At 40.8% G+C, this 18,841-nt stretch overlaps 1 protein-coding gene and 1 pseudogene across 7 annotated transcripts; one reads left to right on the top strand and one right to left on the bottom strand.

Moving 5' to 3' along the window:
* Positions 1 to 9,685: 9,685 nt before the first annotated feature.
* LOC117547527 (acidic mammalian chitinase-like) lies at positions 9,686 to 12,775 on the top strand. 7 transcript variants are annotated; one of them, XM_034218342.1, is made up of 12 exons: positions 9,686 to 9,710; positions 9,821 to 9,850; positions 9,951 to 10,152; positions 10,260 to 10,316; positions 10,406 to 10,571; positions 10,861 to 10,985; positions 11,078 to 11,201; positions 11,283 to 11,465; positions 11,956 to 12,075; positions 12,171 to 12,309; positions 12,390 to 12,401; positions 12,507 to 12,775. In XM_034218342.1, the coding sequence occupies exons 1-12, from the start codon at positions 9,686 to 9,688 to the stop codon at positions 12,773 to 12,775; spliced, it is 1,452 nt and encodes a 483-aa protein (XP_034074233.1). The 7 variants fall into 7 exon arrangements, with proteins under 7 accessions (XP_034074233.1, XP_034074236.1, XP_034074237.1 ...); XM_034218345.1 differs by having other exon boundaries at positions 12,390 to 12,431; positions 12,543 to 12,775; XM_034218346.1 differs by having other exon boundaries at positions 12,390 to 12,434; positions 12,546 to 12,775.
* Positions 12,776 to 14,485: 1,710 nt separating this feature from the next.
* LOC117547523 lies at positions 14,486 to 17,523 on the bottom strand (annotated as a pseudogene).
* Positions 17,524 to 18,841: the final 1,318 nt, after the last annotated feature.

Below are 18,841 nucleotides of genomic sequence, written 5' to 3'. Positions count from 1 at the left end.
GCGTCGAGACTGCAAATCAATTGCGCATGCGCCAACTGCCAAGCCGTCCTGGTTTTGAGCGGGATTTAAATGTAAAATGTAAATGTTTCTTCACTCACTTTCACACTATAATAAATAACTGCCTTTGCTTTGCTTTGACTCACACAGCCTCAGTCACTCAATCACCTCGTCCACTGTGTGTGTGCCTCTGTGACAAGCTACACATCTCTGTGACAAGCTAAACATCATGATGCTTTCCTGGAGAAGTCCAGAATTTGATCCTTGAAGGGTTGGGAACGTTTTTTGTACTCCCCTCTACATGATATGCAAATTTGGCGATGACGTCACTTAGCGACTTCTGGCGACTTTCCGGACAGCCAATAGCTACTTTCCTTACTATGGAGTTGGCAACACTGCGGGCAGCGGCGGCGGCCTGTGATGAAGTAGGGTCGACCCTATATCATGTGAAGCCACCGAGCACCGGTCCCCGGGGGAACCGGGCTTGGGGCAAGGCCCGTGGACCAAGCTACTTATTCGGCCTTGCGGCCCAATAATCGCTCTGACCTGGTGAGGCGGGGGCATCTCTAGCAATGAGTGAGTAGCCCACACACCCGCCGCCATGATCATCATCCAGGGAGAGTACAGCCCTGGGCGGTGGACTTCCATGGACGCCAGACCCGGAAGGAATGGCGAACGTGAATGGCACCGCCTCGGCCATATCCTGGTCCCCCAACCACTCGAAGCAAAGGTGGTGGGGATCGGCGCCCGCTATTTCAGCCAGGGCACGAAGGACAGGCCCGGGTCTCTAGCAGTGGCGACTCCCTGGAGGTATGATAACTCTTTCTTCTTCTTTCAAACGTCTCTCAGTCTCTCGTGGAATCACTTCCGCTGCTGAAGAGAAAAGGATGATAGTCAGAAGCAGAGCCATATAATAGAAGAGTTACGACATCTCCGTTCACTCCAATGGACCAGTTTTTTACAGCAATGGCGGATCGTGGAGCCTCTCAATCGTCCCCGGAAGTTAGCTTGCCGCTAACTTCCGGGGAACGATTGAGAGGATCTGCGGCTAGCAGTTTATGGTTGCAGCATAATAGACCGTTCGTGATGGACTTTTGAAGGTAAGAAGACGTTTAAAGATTTATATTGCGGATATTATCAGAACATCTGAATCAAATTAACTACACATGTGTATTAAAGGATGTTAGTGGATTATCCCTTCAATCAGTATATTTAACGTTTACAGATAACAGATTAGGCTAGAATGCCGGATAAAGTTAGCAACACACGTTAACCACGAACAGCCTATTAATCCGTTCTCCTAATGTTATTTCCTCCAACGTTGTGGAATTAGAGAAAAGGGGCTTCTTAACGTGCTTTTATCCGGGGTGGAGGGAGTTACATATTTGTTAAATATAACATTGGGGTGTGTGATTGTAGTGGGTGGAGGTGGTGACCAGGTGAAATGAGGATATCCATCTTGGTGTTCAAGCTAGTATAATATAGTTAACGTTACACAATAATAAGGAAGAGAGCTATTTTTGTGATACATCGCTATTTATTTGGATTTAGAGTGGATATTTGAGACTTCTAAACAGTAAACTAAAACGTAACTGATTGGTGAGTGTTTTTAGCAGAGTCATATTATGTCCTTGATTATTACCTGTCTGTATTATGTTGCAGCTCAGCTGATTTTGGATTGATGGCAAAGGGAGAGGGACTTAAGTGAGAGTGAAAACACAAGGTACGTTTAAAATAGGTCAGCAATTTCCCATCCTATAGGTTGCTAGTTGTATCTAACCCTTTCTCCTGTCTCCCTCTTTCAGCACAAGAACCCCACGGGGATTCAATGGAGCCTGAAGACCTGCAATGAGACCCTGAGCCTGAGTCTCAACTCCCAGAGCTTTGCAAGCCTCTCCCTGTTCCTTATTTTTGATTAAACAGACGTTAAGCTTCCCAATGGTGTGGTCTTCGTTTTGTGAAAAATATGATTACCTCACATATGTTGTTGCTGTTGTTGTCTTTTGTGATAGTTAAATTGCTCCTGCTGACTTGAGCCAGCCATTCTTTCCTCCTCTCTGTGTCAGTGGGGAAACCTTACATGTGTACTCCTTTCTCTGAGCGCTTGGAGCATCCCGAGGCAGCACAGCAAACCATGGGGGAGACTATATGCCAGGACAACACGGAGGAAAAGGCACAGACAAACTGCATGCATGCTATTCAATGTTTATTGAATTCCATTTATTTACTGTCAGTTGACAATCATTGATAGGCACCTGTCGGTCTCCTGTCCTTTCTGAAAGTCATAAAGAAGACATTACTTATTTAGATTACTTATGTCCTCAATTACCAGGGGATTACTGAAACCACCATGAATTAAAGAAATTGTAGAAATGAATCTAATCAGAATTTTGAAACCTTCCTTCCCTCCCTCTAAATATATCAAACATTAGGAAGTGATGCTCCTGACTACCATTCAAGTTTAAAAAGATAATATTTGTTTTAAACAATTCAAAGCAATAAACAACAGCAACAGGCTCTTTAACCATGTATATGTTAACAGGTAAGATAGCTGTTCACACTATGTATATTTTCTGCTATTTTATTTCTATTTGAGATGTTTACATTTTCGATTGTTTAATTCTAGTCTTTTAACTGTCTTATGTACAATGCCTTGTCTTTTGCTGCTGCAAAGCAAACATTTCCCAAATTGGTATCAATAAAGTACTTCTTATTTTATCTTAATCCTCAAATATTAGCAAATTTAACTTTTCAAATACTGATGTAACTACATACACATCGATTTGTTGTATAAATATTGCAAATCAAAACCTTTATTCACTACATATTACCAAAAATCCTAGTTCTATCTCCTGTTATTAATGCATTCACATTGCCCGCCATGAACTTCCGGGGAACGATCCTCGTCTACATGAACCACGTGACGATAACCGTTTTTGGACTTCCGTTGTCGTAACTCTTCTCTCTATATAGCTCTTGTCAGGAGGCGAGGCCTCCTTTTATACGGTGTGATGCGCGCGCATTCAGGTAGGCCCGCCCAAGGCCGGCTACGTCTATAGAAGTCTCAGTGGGAGAATGCTCACGGGGTAAGATAGTACCCATAGAGTCCAGTAGAGGGCGGAGCCTGTGAGAGATATAACAGGTAGGAAAAGAGTGATAATAGTGATGTTTGATACAACTTAGCAAGAACACAGGGAGTGTGTTCTTGCTAAAGGGCTGGCTTATCTAAAGCCAGTTGAGTAGCACTTGAAATGTTTTTGCTCTATGAAACCTGATGTACTTATATGATTCTGTTTTCTTCAAGTTTGTATTTTGTTGGTCGAACGCACTTATTGTAAGTCGCTTTGGATAAAAAAGTCAGCTAAATGCAATGTAATGTGTGTGTGTGTGTGTGTGTGTGTGTGTGTGTGTGTGTGTGTGTGTGTGTGTGTGTGTGTGTGTGTGTGTGTGTGTGTGTGTGTGTGTGTGTGTGTGGGCGTGTGGGCGTGTGGGCGTGTGTGTGCGCTGCCCGCATGCAGTCAGTGATAAAGCCGCTCTGTCACAGTCTGGTACTGTGCAAAGCCTATACAACTCAGGGGGAAACACTATATTGTATTTTTACTGTAGTCATGGTACTTACTGAAACATTTCAAACATTTTATGTATTACAGATTGATTAATGTCGCAACCAGCCGAGTGATACTTTCAGACCATGCTGTCCAGAAACTGACATTACCATCTGGGATCCCTGGAACAGTTGAAGAACTTAATTCAGTTGTTCGAGATACATTTGAGATTTCTAGGGATTTCTGTTTGCATTACAAGGATGCTGATTTTGGTAATGAGTTTTTCTCGTTGCTTTCGACAAATGACATCTCAGATAAGGACACTATCAAGGTTGTGTATATACAGGAACCCTCTACAGTAACTTTGACCTTAACAGACATAGACTCCATCTCGAGCATCGTTGATTGTTCTATTCAGCCTTCTGATGATGCTTGCTCATCTGTGTCCTCCCATGACACATTGCCTGTTTCTCCAGGACCTATGACGGAAAGCCTAGACCAGCGGTCAAAGGGTTGGCCCTCAGAGTTTGCAATCCCCCGTTACTCTTCCAGTACAGAGATTCTGCTTCAGTCAGGCAACGGAAATGTCAGTTGTCCTGGGACTCCTTTTGGAACCAAAGATGTCATCTCAATACTTCCAGACATTCTTGGAAAATTAGCTGAGGTCATTTATGAGTACACTGCTTATCCTTCAAGTGCACAGCTAAGTCAAGTAGCAGAGGCCCTGATAAAAAACATCCCTGCCTTAAAGAACCAGGATCTTACAATGGATTGTATGGATGGATCCAGCGGTTAAAATATAAAATGAACAACTTCAGATCGAAACTTCGAGGTCTTGGCTGTCCAGAAGTTCTGGTGAACTCACTCAAGAGGAAACCAGCAGAGGACCAGACTCCTGCTAAAAATGTCAAAAAGGGCTGAAGTTAATGACCTACCACCTCATCCTTAAAGATCAAATGCAAAGGTTTTTTTTATAATTGCCAGTAAAATCGAAATCATATAGCTACAACACTATCTAAGATATTGCAGTATTAAAATCGGAGATAATATGCGTCTGGCAATGCGCAATATTTATTTTGTTCAACCCCCAACACCAAGTCCGACGATTTATTTTCTCAGCCGCTCCTCCGCAAGATGGCGTCGCGTGACGTCACAGTGGCCAAACAAACAAACCTTGGCTTATCGCTCACAGCTACTTCCGCCGATAGTACAACTTAGTTTCGTTATCATGTCTGATTCTGAGTAGACTATAGACTAAAAGCTTTAGGAATCAAAACTATAACATATAATAAGTACCCTGTATCAAGATTGATGCAAAACAAGTGACGTTTGACCTTTTTAGAGAGGTTTAGAAAAATAAAGTCCAGGCGGACTCACCACTGGGTAATTTGGGAACTATCACAACCAAACACAATGCTAACAGTGAAACTCTGAATTAGCCCCGAGCGAAAAATGGTAACCTATTACTGCACCGAAATCACTCCTAGCTCCCTTATTACTTATCCTAGCTCCACATCCAACACATTGTTTATGATCGTAAAGATACAGAATATAACGGTGCCCACCTCTATAAGCACCCACTCGGCTGAAAGAAATGAAAGCATGGCGGAGGGCTTTTTTGATGCATAGGCCTAATGAAGTGGTTAGAAGAATGTTGGGTTTTCTAAGTGCTCACAGTCACTTTTAATTGCGCGGGGGCATTTTTAATTGGGCCAGGAGGAATAATAGTGGATTTAATCCCTATCATAATGCATATTGTTCACACTTTTCCGTTATGAGTGGAGGAGCGATGAATGAGCTGCAGATAAACTACAATGCTAACAGTGAATTAGCCCCGAGCTAAAAATGCTAACCTATTACTGCACCGAAATCACTCCTAGCGCCCTTATTACTTATCCTAGCTCCACATCCAACACATTGTTTATGATCGTAAAGACACAGAATCTAACGGTGCCCACCTCTATAAGCAATAAAACTGCAATTCCGTTATCTGCGTTATCTGCTGTGCTCCGTGCGCTTTGAAATCTAATCAAAAGTTGTTTACCTCAATTCTTTGGCGTTTCTGTATCGCCCGGCTCTTTCGTTCTTTCAGTGGTTTCTTGTGCTGAAATATGGAGGGGACGGCTCCGGGTTTCAGCCTCCGACGTGCTATTAATGCTTCTCCACCAACAGACTTCATGATAGCAGGATCAACGTCATATGCATCACACGCGAAGTGGTCAGAACACAACTTGCTCCATTTTGTCGGTTGCCATTCAACACGATTCACAAAAAAAAATCCATTTTTTGCGGATGATTTGGTCTTTGGGAAATGCATGTAAAACTCTCCCAGATCCCGCACCGTTCGTACGACAAAAAGCTCAACAATAACCCATGTTAATTCAGTTTTCTTTTCGAAAAACGTGACCGAGACTGCCGAGTCGGGATATTTGGTCCAGAGACTGTTTGGCCACTATTACGTCACGCGCGCGGAGGCTGCTGGGAATTACATGTCAGAAATTCAGACGGCTTTGGGTCGAGTTTTGGATCAATAAAAAGCTTTTTTTTGGGTGTATTATCTCGATTTAAATAAAATAAAAAATACAGGCAGTCTTAAAAACAACATTTCTATAAAAATGTAGCATATTTGGAAGCTTTGCATTTGATCTTTAAGGTGAAACCAGTGGAAGTTTATTATAGCCATTATTATCGCTTTAGCGGTAATAATGGCTCTGAATTCACTAAGAGTGACAGTTTAAAAAGTATGCAATCACCTAATTCATTATCTATTATACGCTAACCTATCATTTCATTTGCTTCAAAAGGACACAAAAGAGTTCGAGGCCGGCCTTGATGGACAAGTAATGAATATCACCATTATCAGTGGCCGATCCACCCAAGGATCTGACCATAAGATACCAACCGTTGTGGTCGAGGGAACCAAAGTTGTTGAGGGAAAGGATATCCCAAGGTGCTGTGCTTTGCTAATGGGCATAATATATGCTCTGAATCTGAGCTATCGCAAGGAACTTAAAGGGGACCTATCATAAAAAAATGCACTTTTGTACGTCTTTTATAGATGAATATGTGTCCCCGGTGTGTCACCAAGTCTCAGAAAACACAACCCTCTCTCTTTTCCTCCATACCCAAATCTCTAAAAACGGGGCTGCAACGGAGCTGATTATTATTTGAATTTTTCCGACGTCAGAAAAGGGGTGCTCCGCCTATATGGGCAACTCTCCACCTATCAGGGGAATGAGAGACCGCTCAAAAGCGCTGGAGACGCTGTAGTACATATACCAGGCCTGTAAGTGGCGCTGTAGTCTGCCACAAAAGCAGAATCAGCCCTCGCAAAAACAGGGCTGGAAAAGAGCAAATAAGAGTGAAATGAGGCATGGCTAAAATGCATGATCTGTTTGGTATTTTGAAACAAAAACTTCACAGACATGTTTTATATTGGTATGGCCCTACAATATATGTTTCAAATATAGCATGATAGGTCCACTTTAAATATACTTTTAAAGTGTTTCAGAAGCTGTTCCTTGAACTTGATGGACTGAAAACCAGTCAAAAGTGATGAGTCTCAAGTACAGTATTTTCTGAAGATTCCACTAGTTCCACAGCATGATACTTGGCTACTTGGATACTACTTGGATACTTGGCTGTTCATTCCATGTAGACTTGGGTTATGTTCTGCAGAAAAAAAAAGTTATGTTCTACAGAAAAAGTTATGTTCTCCAGAAAAGCTGATAGTCAAGAAAAGATGGGATTTGTTTGTTTTTCTTTTCCTTTTTATGTTTCTTTTCATGGCTCTGTTGTTTAAGTTATCTTGATAAGCTTTTTTTGGTTTTTCCTGTGTGGGCATGTGCGGGTAGAGGGAGGGAGGGGGCAGTGTAGTGAGTGTGATATTACAATGTAAATTAAATGGCAGTTGAAGTGGCCAGTTTTTTTTGTTTTTTTAAAGCTTTATTTACATTTTTTGGAAAGTTTGTTACTGTAGTTTAACAAAAAGTTTAACTTTGATGTGACAGCAGAATGTATTTGCTGTGTCCCCTTTCATTTCCCATGGTAATATGACTAATATGTTTATTTATTATGGGGCAATTTAAACGTTTTTTCCTCAAGGTTTAAATGTCATGTGTTGAAATACACAACTACAGTTCAAAATAAAAAAGTTAGTTGCCTATCATTTTTGTATTGTATATCTGGAGAAACTTAATTTATAAAAGGTTGTCAACTTAAAAACTTGTATCCCGAATGAGGGTAATTAAATACATACAACTTAAAATTCCTTTTAAATAATGTGGTAAAACTAATCGGAACAACTGAATTTTTGAGTAATCAACTTAAAAAATTGTGTTTATGCTACCAATTATTAAGAAAGTGGTCATTAAAAACACCTCTGATTGTAGAGGAAAAGCCTTCTCCCCTAACTCAAATAGGGGAGAAGGTTTAAGACAATTTCATTAGAAGTTGTCATAATTTAATAAACATCGATGCAAACTGTTGCGTTGATTTTCTTTGTTGAGCCAAAGCATTTGCTTTTAGAGTGCAGACATAAGACCAGCTATTAAATAAAGCTCTTCTGACATTAGCTGTCATGTGGGTATATTAATGCTGCCCATTATGGACACAAGCAATTTTCACCCATTTATTAATTATACGTTTTAAATGTGATAACACCAATGTGTTTCCCATTCCCTAAACCTCCAGGGATGTACACAGTTTAATACTGGCAACTTCTAATTATGGGGGGGGTTTGTCAAGCAAAGCGGATGGTGTAGTCCCAAACGATAGCTGAAGATTATGGGTAGTGTAGTGTCTTCGGCCATCCTAAACTCCGAAAAACTATTTGTTTCTCCGAATCGAAGGGGAAAAACACTTTACATTACATTGCATTTAGCTGACGCTTTTATCCAAAGCGACTTCCAATAAATGCGTTCGACCAACAAGATACAAACTTGAAGAAAACAGAATCATATAAGTACTAGGGGTGAAACGGTTCACAGAATTCACGGTTTGGTACGTACCTCGGTTTGGGGGTCACGGTTCGGTACGGGTTCGGTAACAAGAAAAAGCAAAAAAAAAGTCCCAAATGCATAATTCCAGGTTTGTTGTTATTTATTTGTGAACAGTAGTGCAAGTTTCAGTTTATAAATAAGGAACTCTAACATTTTGAATAATTAACTGCATTACACTGTTAAAAACAAACCACAAAAAGCAAAAGCATTGTACACAATTTAAACCAATCAATGTTGTGTAATTAACAAGGATAAACTGATGTTTTTTAGTTGATGTGTACTGCAGATATCACTGTAAAATAATTTGACAGTGAGGGGAATACTTCCGGTTTTATTATGATCCTACAGATCCACTGGACGTCGATTCTAAAAGTACAATATACTTCTAATCAAAAAGCATTTTAATGGCCAAACTATTCTACAATTTAGGATTTTCCAGAGAGGGTTATTTGTGAATATACCAAATGCCATGCCTTATGTCACAACTACTATACAATTACCAAACTGCTATGATACTTTCAAGGACGGGAAAGGTCAAAAGGTCTCTTTGCACTGCAGTATGACGGACAGCGCAGGTGACAGACTAACATTGCTGGACATAGTAATAGCTGATACTAAATAATGTTTGAGAGTGATAAGGCATGTAGCAGAGTTAACTTAAGGATAACTAAGTAAATATCAGTATTAAACAGTTCATGTAGATAGAAAATGGTGCAACCCACATTTTGCTGTCAAATAACTATTGAGTTAATTTATAATTATTATAAATATTCATAAACCAGTAATGTTCTCACTATACTGAAGACCTTTGTAGACATAGCACATGAACATGAATAGTAAACTAAAAAACTGAAATGTAATCTGCCATTGGAGTCTTCTGCACTTTTTGGTCGACTACAATAACCTTGGAAATCTTATTTAATCGGATTATATCATTTTCTCAAGAAACCTGAAGGTTATCAGTGCCTCCTGTTTTTTCCAGTGCAACACTGGTCTTGATCAAACAAATAAATGAGTTTGACTTTTGAGTTTTCCTGACTTGACAAAACATATCAAACATAGATTGCAAATACTGTAGATATGGGGAGTAAACCAGGAGTATAAAAGAGTCTGGAGATCCTTAGTTTCTTATACAAAGGCAACATGGGCACGCTACTTATCTGCGTTGGTAAGCTCATAGCAACTTTTCATACTTTGCTACTTGTGCATTGTGATTAATTTGCATTTGTACCTGAACCTGCTCCTTACCCTTCTATAATTATGTTTAATCTGTTTCAGGATTGGCTCTCCTGCTGCACGTGCAGCTAGGTAATTATAGACTTTAGCCACTCAGTGTTGGTGTGATATGTCTAGATGCATTCACTGTAAAAAGGTTTCATGGTAAGAGCACATTTTTCCTATGTTTCAGGATCATCCTACATCCTTTCCTGTTATTTCACTAACTGGGGACAGTATCGTCCTGGAGCAGGTAAGTATTTCCCCACCAACATCGACCCATGTCTCTGTGACCACCTCGTCTATGCTTTCGCTGGAATGGACGGCAACGCGATCAAGACCTACGAGTGGGACGATGTGAAACTCTACGGACAGTTCCAGAACCTGAAGAACCAGTTAGTACACACACATATCCTAAATACTGTGTGACTCCAGGCCGAATCGACACACATTAATAGACATAGGCATGTATGTAGAGACTAAATGTTTTTGCTGCTTGCAGGAACAGCAACCTGAAGACTCTGCTGGCCATCGGAGGGTGGAACTTTGGCACTGCGAAGTAAGTGGAAATTAATTATTTGATTCATTATTCTTGCCAATAGAAACGTGTAGCGCATGTAGAACCACTGACTTTCTTTCTGTCTACAGGTTCACAGCTATGGTTTCCTCTGCTGCCAATCGTCAGACCTTCATCGCCAGCGTGATCACGTTCCTGCGTCAGTACGAGTTTGATGGTCTGGATATTGACTGGGAGTACCCTGGCTCTCGTGGATCCCCGGCTGCAGACAAGGAGCGCTACACCGTACTGGTCCAGGTCAGTCCTATTGCTATAAATTCCTGTCTTTAGACAAATTCAGCTTTATAGGTAGCCACCATTACCGCTGTTATAGTGTATAAACGGATTGCAATTATAAAAGGCTTTGGCCAAGAAATCTGTCCAAGATATTTTATTTTATTTTTCTAATTGGGTAATATGTTGAAATATAATCATCAAATGCCATTACAATTGAGGTTATACTCTACAAATACATATCCTTCCTTCAAAATGCAATTATTCAGCAACTGTAACTGTTTCTCCTTCACTGCTTGTTGTCCATCTTCAGGAGCTGCTGAGCGCCTTTGAGGCTGAGGGCAAGAAGACCAACCGTCCCCGTCTGATGGTGACTGCTGCTGTGTCCGCTGGAAAGGGAACCATCGAATCTGGATACCAGATTGCCGAGATTGGATCGTAAGTACACAAGCATTCACATGCAAACATTACAATTATTCTATTGAAGACAGCAATAACTGAACATTTAAACCCCATGTCTGGTTTGCCAGTGTGCTGGACTACTTCCATGTCATGACCTACGACTTCCACGGTTCTTGGGAGCACAATGTTGGAGAGAACAGCCCTCTGTTCAAGGGCCCCTCTGATCAGGGATCCATGATCTACTTCAATATGGTGAGTGAGGGCTCCTGCTGTAAGTCAATCCAAATGAAATAGCAGAACAGATTATCACACTGGCCTGTCTCTCATGTGTAGGACTATGCCATGAACTACTGGAAGAGCAATGGTGCCCCAGCTGAAAAGCTGCTGGTTGGTTTCCCCACCTACGGCCACACCTTCCGCCTGGCTGGCTCCGACACCGCTGTGGGAGCTCCCGCTAGTGGACCCGGACCTGCTGGACCTTTCACCCGTCAGGCTGGCTTCTGGGCCTACTATGAGGTTTGAACTTATTTTTCTATGCTTGATTATTTCAAGACAGGAACACATAATATACATCTGCTCACTGATATCACAGAGAGACGCAAGTAGCTATTGCCTAAGATCCCAGGATGTGTTTTTATTACATGTGCCAAGTGCTAGGACTGTATAGGCACTAAAGCTTTTATGTGCGCAGCTCCTCTAGCTTGGAAATACATATTCATCTGCAACACATTTTGAAAATGAGCATTTTGGTTCCCCTGCATCATTTTAAAGCACAGCTGGATGAAATTATATTTGATACTCCTGGTACCTGTCATTGTGTATAGGTTTGTAAATTGTATCCCTGTCATTATGTTGTATGTGTCCTTTTGTTTTCTGTTGTATTTCTGTTACATGTGTAACCAATGTGCGGCAGGTCTCTTTTTTACCTGTATAAATACAGGCTAAAAACAAACAAACAATATTGTGTTTTCTAGATGCCTAACTTTAAACCACCCTCTCCCATCAGATCTGCACTTTCCTGAAGCAAGGAGCCACTCTGGCTTGGGACAGCGTCCAGGAGGTGCCATATGCCTTCAAACAGGGAACTTGGGTTGGATATGACAATGTTAAGAGCTTCCAGGCTAAGGTATGAGGTTGTATTTTTCACGATTTAAATTCCTGTCACAAGCCTTTTTGTTAAGGTTAGTTAACACTTGGTTATACCTGTCATCCGCTTTATAGATTCAGTGGTTGAAGCAGAGCGGTTTTGGTGGAGCCATGGTGTGGAGTTTGGATCTGGATGACTTCAGTGGCACTTTCTGCGGCGAGGGAAAATACCCCCTGATCAACACCATCAAGAGCGGACTGGGAACTGGAGCTTGTATGCATACAAAACACACCTTGATAAAAAGCCTATTTGGGTTGTTTACGTACTTTTAATTATTGTATTTCTCTCCCCAGCCTGCACATCTCATACTGAGCCCCTGGCTCCAGTCTATCCAGCCCATCCCACCAATGTTCCAGTCCATCCCACCGCTGTTCCAGTCCATCCCACCGCTGTTCCAGTCCATCCCACCGCTGTTCCAGTCCATCCCACCGCTGTTCCAGTCCATCCCACCGCTGTTGTGCCTGGCGGTGGTGGCAGCAGCAGTGGCGGCAGCAGCAGTGGCGGCAGCAGCAGCGGGGGCAGCAGCACTAGCTTTTGCGCTGGAAAGTCTAACGGACTTTACCCTAACCCAACCAACAAGAACCACTTCTATGAGTGCAGCCAGGGAAAAACCTACGACCAGCACTGTGCTACAAGCCTGGTCTTCGACACCAGCTGCAAGTGCTGCAACTGGGCTTAAACTACCCATGGTTGAACTTCAAACTGGTTGTTTTAGTAGCTGGGTCAACTATCATGTAACATAAAACCACCCACATGAGGCCAATTCAAGAAGAGCTCTGTAACACTGTCACTGATGTAACCAAAAATAAAAATCACATTTAAAGCAACTTTAGATATCTGAATCTTTTGTGTGTGTCCTGTTCGTTTTTAGTCAGTCAATTCATTACATCAAAAAGCACAGAATGAAAATAACTGTATTGATGCAGAATAACTGTGATCATCAAGCATGAGCAACAGAAATGTTTTTTCCAACATGATGCAACAATCTATTAACTGCAACATTGCACAGAGCAGAACAGCAAGAACATGGAGTGTGTGTATAATAAGTCAAGACGAACATGACTGTAAAATAACAGTGACAGCACCAGCAGCTTCCTTCAGTACATTACAACAATTCCGCAACATTTGGTGGCAAAGGTCAATTATTTATTAGTGAACTTACATAATTCCCATGCCAATGTGATGACAAATTAAGACATTCTGTAGAGGCAGGAACATTCCGGGTCTAACATTCACATTTGCTTATTGTTTATTATTTTCTGAGTAGCGTTCTCCAGATGAATGTCAAGATAAGGATGCCATTCCTCAGAGGGAGCACACAAAGACTTCAGACGCTGTGGGAAGAATGGCACAATAAGGAGAAAAGAAGAAAAAAAGTACATCTCATTAAAATCCCTGCTTTAAATGCTTCCTGTATAGACAACATGCACACCTTGCAGGGGTTTCCTACAGCGACAGCAGGGACCCAGAGAAGCATGAACGCATTCATGCACCATCCAAAATCCAAACCCCAGTCTGGAAACTGGACATTTCCATATGATGGGGGCACATAGGCTATGAAAGACCAGACCAAGATTACCTAAACATAAAGGTATTGGTAAATACAACATCCAATCCTTTTCATTAAAGGCATCCTGAGCCTATAGCCCGAAATCGATGAGTAAATGCCCACATTTCAGATTGAATGTTAACTGACAGAAATAGCAACTATTAAGATAAGAGATAAGATCTTTAATTTGTCATTGTACAAGTACAACGAAATTAAAATGTGAACTCAAGGTGCCAATGCGCAACAACAAGACAATATAAAAACAAGGAATGGGACTTAAATAGACATGATAGGGAATATGTACATAAATAAATAATAAATTAAATTGCACGATTCCCCTCGTATTGCACGGAAGACATGATAACTTAAATATTAGCAGCGTTAAGTGCACATATGGCCCTGGGAAATAAACTAAACTTGAGTATGTTTGTCCGGGAAGACATGGTACAGAAGCGCCTGCCTGAGCGCAGCCGTACAAAGTGCTCGTTACCCGCGTGGTGTGGGTCCTTGAGGATCTTGACTGCCTTCTTAAGGCAACGAGAGCTGTACAGTACCTCCACCTTTCTGATTTTATTAAATCAGAGAGGTGGAATTACTGCAGTATAACATGTAAAAAATAAAATAAAAATATGTTGTACTCATAACAAGGATGCATGGACTGATGAAGAACCAACATGCATGCTCTCCACCAAAGCCACACACACACACACACACACACACACACACACACACACACACACACACACACACACACACACACACACACACACACACACACACACACACACACACACACACACACAGTTAGCAAGGATAATATATCTGACAGAATTAATATAATCACTGCCGGTAGATCTGGTGTACCCTTGTGACACATGGCAGGCCCAAGAGGAAGACAGTGACACATGTCCCAATAGTCAATGAGGTACGTTTGGATTTGAAGTTTTCACGGAAAGCATCCAACAGGCAGGTGGTGATCACCTCTAAAAGACAAGAAGAGAGGTGAGAATTCATGAGCCAATTAAACAGTTACAGTGATTTGTTGATATGACATAGATACAGTGTGTAGAAAAAGGGGCTTTGGGTACGAGGTATGATAGCAAAGCCACTGGTAAATGACAATCTCACCTAAACATGTAAACTGAGAGTCCAGGCCAACTATGATGAACTTTTAAAAAAACAAGATGGACCAAAGAGGGTAAATGGGAAGTTTAGCCAAGGTGTCTGGAAATACAATGAATGCCAGGCCAAATCCTGCACAACAATAGAGCAACACACTTTCAGAAAAGAACATCATAGCAGATTTTTGACATCTTGTCTCAATCAGTCAGTTATATGAAATATGCCGACCTTCCTTCACCACTGCTGCAACAGGCTTTCCGTAGATGTGGGCCATATGACCCAAAATTGAGAAAATGTCAAAGCCTGCAAATACACTCGTAGCTGTAACAGAAAATTACAATAGTCACTCCAAATCTAGAGACAGCTTACAGAATTTCTCACACTGTATATCAAAGGTGCCACTCAAGGCGTTTTATACACCTTAAATCTTGCTACAGAAAATGGAAGCTGGAGATGACTCTCTCCGAGGACTCAATGGTTCAACTGTAAATTGACATAGTCTACTATGCACAGCACTATACATGGTATTGTTATGTCTTAAATAAACTCTGACAATATCCTTCAGCTTTGAAATAGTGCTTCAAATGTATTTTCCTACCATGGTTTAAGAGGGTTACAACAACTGAGTCCAAGAACATGTTGTTGTGGAAGTTGCTATAAGAAGCAAGAGTCACAATTCCACCCATACCAATTGAAAGGGAAAAAAAAGTCTGAGTTGCTGCATCCTTCCAGACCTGAAATACACCAACATGACTTAAGAGAGTGATATAAGACATCATTTATAGGACAACTAAACTCTTCTTAGCCATGCTACTGGCATGACTGAAGGAATGGCAATATTTGCAGACAGAAATATTTCAACACAAATTGGGCAGATTGCCTTAAAAAAGTGTACAGACATGCATGTTTCCCAGATGATGGGGTTAGGGTAAGGTTTAGGGTCAGGATTAGGGTTAGGGTTAGGGTTAGGGTTAGGGTTAGGCTTGAACTTTGTATCTAGCACCAATCTAATCTGTGGTATTACAAAAATGTATTTGATCACAAAACAACTTTTCATCTAGCACCATCATCAGTTCACAATGTATCTTTTCCAATATTCACCATCAAACCTAATGACATTGCCATAACCCTTAGCTTTTTGTTGAGAGCTAATTAGTCAATTTCAGTATGTAAAAGTGCTAACCTAAGATCATTAACATTCAAACATTATACTGTACCTGCTGAACATCAGTATGTTAGCATTGTCACATATGCACCAACCTGTGCTTCTGTCAGTTTAGTCAAATTGGATTGGGAACCAATGTAGAACTCTATCCCTTCTCTGGCTCCCTCTAGTGTCGCACCTCTGATCAGCAAGATCAACACATAGGGAAACGTAGCTGTAAAATAAACCACCTGGATAGACAAAATACATTATTTCATATTCTGAACGTGTGATCTCATGATATAGTTATGCAACTGCCTTTATTTATAAGATATTTAAAAGTGCAAAGTTAACCATGGCATGTACATTGTTGTTTTGTATGTACGGGGTGAGTGGATATTCAGATAATGTGGATAAGGACTTGGGGTGGATGTTGTCTTACTTTCCTAGATGACTTGATGCCTCTGATGAGCACTGCAGCACTGTTTCATCCATGCCGCTGGATCTCTGCAGGGCCACACGGCCGAGGAGGAGAGACATCTGAGCATTCAGCCACAGCAAGTGGGCGAATTTGTGTTTGTAGTGTGTAATCCTTACTCCCAGTACTGCTCACTTGGGCTCTGCATGGGAACTGTGATTGTGTCAGATGAAGGACAGGCAGTGTTCTCCTGAGTCCAGTTGGTCACTAAAATGCCACTTACATTGCAGTACACTAGAGAAGTAAAAGAAAAAAGACCAAATAAGTGAGAATTTACAAGCATTACTTAAGCTTTGATCTGAGGTGTAAAGTGCACAAGAACAAGTTCATTTCAACATAAACGCAGATTTGATCCTCAACTCCTTAAAATATGGAAATAATAAAAGCACCTTTAGGCGTGGTGCTGCAGTTACTGTCAGGCAGAGTGAGGCAGCTGGAGCACGGCAGAGGAAACTGGAAGGAGGCGAACATGTAGTACAGGCTGTAGACGATGATGAGGTTGTAGTAAATTGACATAAACATGGTTACTAAAACCACGGAAAGGCCAACACCTGGAGAAGATAACAGGTTATAACACACTATAATGCTGGACTATACACTTTAATAAGTTATTTGGAAAGATGTTTTACTTCTTATCCCCACTGAGCACCTACAACAATCATTATTTTCTTTTAGGCAGAAGAAGACCGAAAAGCCACTATTGAAAATCTTCTTTTTCATTATTATTACATTATTAAAACAAATAACTGAAGGTTGCAGCCTTTAACATATCTACTGTTAGGCTTACCCTGCAGTATCGGCACTGCTCTCCAACTGTTAACTGGACCCTGGCTGCAGAACTGACCAATTACATTTTCCAAGAAGAAAAGAGGAATTCCACATAAAACCAACATCAGGAAATAGGGAATGAGAAAGGCACCTGCTCACAGGCATGACAGCATGTTTTAGTGATGATGACAGTACTTACAACACTGGCATCATTTTTGTTGTTGTAAATAATTACCACCCCCTTGTTTATAGGTTAAATATGGAAATCTCCAGATATTTCCCAGGCCAACAGCGAAGCCTATCATGGAGAGCATGTACTCTGTTGGACCAGTTTCCACGCTCAGGATTCTCATCACCTTCATCCATACGAGAGTCCTGCTCAAAGCACAATATTACAAAATATATATATTGTTTTTATGCTATATATTAACTTAATATTAAAAATAAGATATACAATGCCATCATAAACACACATATCGTACCCCTAATTTCAGACGTTTGGACTTGTTTTCTCAGGGAAGCATACATTATGGGGTTAATACCAACATTAACAAAGACTCAGTTCCAATAATATAAAGTAAATAAAAACACCTATACTTCTTGTAGAAATGTATGCTGGTATAAAGGCCAATAACTGGTATGCAAACATCATGGAATATAGGACTATACAGTCATTACAATCTCCCTGACCCTGAGTCATACTTATACTTTTATACCAAAACTTGCACTGCAACTCTATAGAGATGTGTCCTACTTGACCAGTGCAAAATGACACTCCTGTATTGATTCATCAGTTCATAAAGTCACATTGCATGGAAGCTATTGAAAAGTGATGAGACTTTTCAATAAAGAGATTTTTTCATTAAGAATATGCACTAAAATCCAATAAAAAAGAGGTGTTCCACACATGTCCAGTATGGTATTACAAGTTAGCATTGCTGGGGAGTAATTACTGTAGGTCATATGGCATGGAAGCTATTGTAAAAACTAAAATGTAATTTGTTTCCTTAGTTAATTTGCAACAGTTATGCTAGATATGTATTCATTTGTTAAAAGTCCTACCTGGTCAGTGGTCAGTAAGAATAGCAGGGTCCTTGGAAATGTTTGAGCAATATTTCCACATTTTCATCTGCTTTTGATGGTTTCAAGTCACAGCGACCAACATGAATTCCTGCCAATGGTTTCTGCTTTTTACGCAGGTAAACCTATCTACACTGTAGGGAGGCTGTGACTTAGTGGGTTTATTTATATTAGTACGCTGATCATCAAATCAGAGGATAGCAAGTTCGAATCCCACTGCAGTCAGCATGTTGTTGTGTCCCTGGACAAGACACTTCACCCCAAATTGCTCCTGTGGGGATTGCCGACAGTATTGAGTATGTAAGTCGCTTTGGATAAAAGCGTCTAACAAGTGACATGTAATGTAATGTAATGAGACCTGTTAAGTCAAAAATAAATGATCACTCCAACGGCCATCTTACCTCAGATTTTAAAGAAACAGCTCACCCTTTGGAAATTCTATACTGCTCAATATTCAACTTCTTATATACAGTAGCTTGGATGCATTGTAAAGTAACTAAATCCCTTTAAATGCCCACTGTATTGAGTGTATGTATGTAAGTCGCTTTGGGTAAAAGCATAACAAGTGACATGTGATGTAATACATATTCTACATTAACTTTAG

This window comes from Gymnodraco acuticeps, unplaced genomic scaffold, assembly GCF_902827175.1.
Source record: "Gymnodraco acuticeps unplaced genomic scaffold, fGymAcu1.1, whole genome shotgun sequence".
Lineage (NCBI taxonomy): Eukaryota > Metazoa > Chordata > Actinopteri > Perciformes > Bathydraconidae > Gymnodraco > Gymnodraco acuticeps.
This window is presented reverse-complemented; position numbering and strand designations above follow the sequence as displayed.